This window comes from Atta cephalotes, assembly GCF_000143395.1.
Source record: "Atta cephalotes unplaced genomic scaffold scaffold00019, whole genome shotgun sequence".
In the NCBI taxonomy this organism is placed as follows: Eukaryota; Metazoa; Arthropoda; class Insecta; order Hymenoptera; family Formicidae; genus Atta; species Atta cephalotes.
Window position 1 is genome coordinate 927,588 of NW_012130083.1, and position 4,260 is coordinate 931,847.

Sequence of the window (4,260 nt, forward strand, 5' to 3'; positions counted from 1 at the left end):
TATAGTATATATNTATATATATATATATATATATATATATATATATATATATATATATATACATGTGCATGGGTGTGTAATATATGTAACTTTATAAATTTTTTATAACTAGGTATCAAAAAGTCGCAGTTAAATGGCTCTGGGAATTACATAGCCGTAAATTAGGCGGTCTGTTGGGTGACGAGATGGGATTAGGAAAAACTGTGGAGATTATTGCATTTCTCGCGGGTTTGGATTGTAGTGAATTGCTCTCTTACCATGGAAGGTATTGTACATTTTTGTATTTCTTAATTAATGTAGAATTTATATGTATACAAAATATCTGCTTTTTTTTTAAGAAAAATATGTACTTATGTATATAATTTTATTCTTTATTGTTATATTTATGTTATAAATGTATTGATACACTTGAAAAAAAAATTCTCTTTACAATTAACAGATACAGAGGATTAGGCCCGACTATAATTGTATGTCCTGCTACTTTAATGGAACAATGGGTGAAGCATTTTCACGAATGGTGGCCTTTCTTCAGAGTCGTTGTGCTTCACCATTCTGGTGGCTATAATGGTAAGTAAATATATTTATTTATGTTTCTCAAGATATCAGCGACAAATGATATTCGCAAAATTCGCAATATTCTCATTCAGGTGATCCAGAAAGTTTGATAGAATCTCTACAAACTGGCGGAATACTTATTACTTCTTACAACGGAGTCCTCAAACACAAAGATTTGCTTGTGTCTAGTCAATGGCATTATGTTATTCTGGACGAAGGCCATAAGATTCGTAACCCACAAGCAAAAGTAATTATTTGTTAAAAATTGGATGGAATTACTTTATTTACATTTATATATTACTATAAATTTCCTTATTTAATAAACTTCGTAATTGATATAATAAATGTCTATTACAAAATACTTCCAAATATTATTTCTCATATTAATTAAATTATATTATTTTATAGGTAAGCCGAGCGGTGAAGCGATTCTCCACTCCGCATCGATTGCTATTGACTGGTAGTCCAATGCAGAATTCTCTAAAAGAACTGTGGTCCTTGTTTGATTTCATTCTACCTGGCAAATTGGGCACGCTATCTGTATTTCTAGAACATTGCGCAATGCCCATAACACGCGGTGGTTACACAAATGCCACGCCGTTACAGAAAGCAACGGCTCTCCAAATAGCCACTATGCTGAAAAACACTATTACACCATACATGCTTCGAAGAACAAAGACTGATGTGAAGCATCATCTCACTCTACCGGAGAAAAACGAACAGGTTCATCTTGTTTTTTTACATAGATATGTCTCTATTGCAGACAATTATTGTTCTTCCATTTTTAATCTTTTTTTTACAGAAAATAAAGTAATATTGATAAAGTAATAAAGTAATCTTTTCCATTTTTATCGAATCAATCTGTTTTTTTCTTCAGGTATTATTTTGCAGCTTAACAGACGAGCAAAAGAAATTATATAAAAAATATTTATGCTCCGATGATGTTTCTTTTGTTTTACACGAGAGAAATTATTGTGATAGCGGAAGATACAGGGCGAGGTTTCTCATTGCTTTATCAGCATTGAGAAAAATATGTAATCATCCGGATCTGTTTTTGTACAACATAGAACAAGTAAGACATAACTAATATAATAACACTTTATTTATAAAATTATAAATCTTGTTTTTTTTTTTTAAGGATTCCGATGAAGATATTGATTTGTCCGACGAACAAATAGAGAAATTCGGATATTATAAACGTGCTGGAAAAATGACAGTGGTTCGATCTCTTCTGAAAATCTGGCAAAAACAAGGTCATAGAGTGCTACTTTTTACTCAGGGAAGACAGGTAAATATGATTCTTTTTTGAACATATAGAATATGTGTTCAAAAAAGGATCATATTTAAAAAATTTTATGTTTAAATAAATTTTTTATATTTGTCCAAAAAAATATCAATATTATGGAATACTTTTAAGAGATATTTATAAAATATTATAAATATTACACATATTTTAAATTTTTTTTACAAAAATACTAGTTTTGTGTTTTTCAATTTAAATTACTTATTAGAGTTATTATATAATATTAGACATGTTATTATATAATTGATCAGTCAAATAAATTATTTTCCATATTTATTTTTCTTTGTATACAGATGATGCACATTTTGGAGTCTCTTTTGCAACGTGAAAAGTATACCTATTTGAGAATGGATGGAACAACAGCAATGTCTCAAAGGCAGCAAACGATTCAAAAATTTAACAATGTACATGTTAATTATTTGAAAAATTTATGGCAAGAATAATCTCCTTGAAAAATTAATTCTTTCTTTCCATAGAACTCGTCATATTTTGTCTTCTTGCTGACAACGCGCGTAGGAGGCCTGGGAATAAACCTGACCGGTGCAAATCGAGTAGTTATTTACGATCCCGATTGGAATCCAGCTACAGACGCTCAAGCAAGAGAACGCGCGTGGAGAATAGGCCAGAATAAGCAAGTCACTGTCTATAGATTAATTACTGCTGGCACGATTGAGGAAAAAGTTGGTAACAAAGACTATCAAGTTCCATCAATTTTAATGATAAAAAAGATATATGAATAATGATACGTTTGTTTTTAATAAAAACGTTTTGTTTAATAACATTTTTTAGTAAGGAAACTTGCTTCTCTCTTTTCAGATATACCACAGACAGATTTTCAAGTTACTTCTTTCGAATAAGGTTCTTGATGAGCCACGCCAACATCAACTATTTAAACCAACAGATCTGGTGGAGTTATTTAATCTAAATGAGCCGATAGCCGGCGAGTTTTCCGAATCGGATCGCTTATTTAGAGAATCTAAATTGACACCCAGTGGCTTTTCTCTCAGTAAGATCGAGCAAATGAAAAAGTTAGCGTCAATTCTTAGTAAGAAAATAAGCGCTAGTGTAAAATCAATGCGCGATGAAAATAAAGATGCAAATAATAGTACTTGTAAAGAAAAATGTGATGAACAAAATGATAATTCAAGACGCATCGATGCTCTTGCCACAAAAAATGATATGCTTGTGGACCAATACTTATCTTCCGATCAAAATAATACACAAAAGTCTTCGAGCAAATGTGAAGATTTCGATATGAATTCTGATGCAAATATTGAAAGAAATAGTAATATAGAAAATGAAAATACATTTGAGGACAATTGTGAACAGAATGTAATTACAGTGAGTTCTCTAGATAATAGTTCAGTGAAAAAGAAGAATAAAATTGTTTTAAGTGATGATAAACTCACGTCATCGTCTACTCGTAAACGAAAAAAACACAAAAAAAAATCGAACAGTACAAATGTTTCTGCGATGTTTGAGGGAGAACGTGTTTCTTATTTAATCGGTCGTCGTTTGGGACGTTCTATTGAAAGAAAAGAATCAGTTTCAATCACAGATGATGACTATGTGTTAAGGAAGCTATTCGCCAAATCAAGTAAATCGATACATATTTCACATTTAACAAAATATTTAATTTTTATATCTTTAACTTATACAATATTTAATTCGATATATTTATATATATCCAAATATTAATTACTTATAAAAGGCTAAACACAGTACCTACACATTTTTATTAATCTTTCTAATATTATGAAAAATATCTATATTCTTATGTAAAACTATTTCAGCTGTTAGTTCAGCCTTCCAACATGAAGCAGTATTATCAAATGCGCATCATAACAGCGATAATGAAAACACAATGCAACGTTTTGCACGTGAATCTGCGCAAGAAAGCATGGCTTTCATTCATCAATCAGGGAAACATTGTTGGAGACCAGCATAGGATAACCTATAGTTTGTGATAACATTGTATGTTTATTTTTTCTATAAATTTTTTATAAGATCTCACACGCGCGCACGCGCGTATATATGAGTACACCATTTTGCACTTCAAATGAAAGATGAGAGTTGTAAGAAAATCATTACTATACAGTTCAAAAAATAAAATTTATTATTAATCTTTTTTTTATTTTTCTTTAACTTACCTCGCATACATTTATCATGTAATATAATAGAATTCAACATTTCGATAGCAAAGAATTTTGTAAACAAATTATTTTTTACAGCGTTATAAATACATCTCATATATGTATAAACGCATATTATATAGAAATATAAATTATGATATAATTATTATATAATTATTATATAATTATATATATATTATAATTATATATATATATATATATATATATATATAAATAATTATTATAGAATATAAGTTAATTCACAGTATT

General features: G+C 29.4%; 1 protein-coding gene across 1 annotated transcript in view; it reads left to right on the forward strand.

The window, feature by feature from the left end:
• The window catches only part of LOC105618971 (DNA excision repair protein ERCC-6-like), a 5,693-nt gene extending 1,706 nt beyond the window's left edge, over window positions 1-3,987 (forward strand). The window contains exons 6-15 of the mRNA XM_012200502.1: window positions 113-265; window positions 440-567; window positions 648-802; window positions 964-1,278; window positions 1,433-1,627; window positions 1,694-1,843; window positions 2,152-2,262; window positions 2,335-2,538; window positions 2,675-3,455; window positions 3,652-3,987. Of these exons, the coding sequence (XP_012055892.1) occupies window positions 113-265; window positions 440-567; window positions 648-802; window positions 964-1,278; window positions 1,433-1,627; window positions 1,694-1,843; window positions 2,152-2,262; window positions 2,335-2,538; window positions 2,675-3,455; window positions 3,652-3,806 (2,347 nt within the window). The 3' untranslated portion in view covers window positions 3,807-3,987. The remainder of the gene's footprint in view (window positions 1-112; window positions 266-439; window positions 568-647; window positions 803-963; window positions 1,279-1,432; window positions 1,628-1,693; window positions 1,844-2,151; window positions 2,263-2,334; window positions 2,539-2,674; window positions 3,456-3,651) is intronic.
• The last annotated feature ends 273 nt before the right edge of the window (window positions 3,988-4,260 follow it).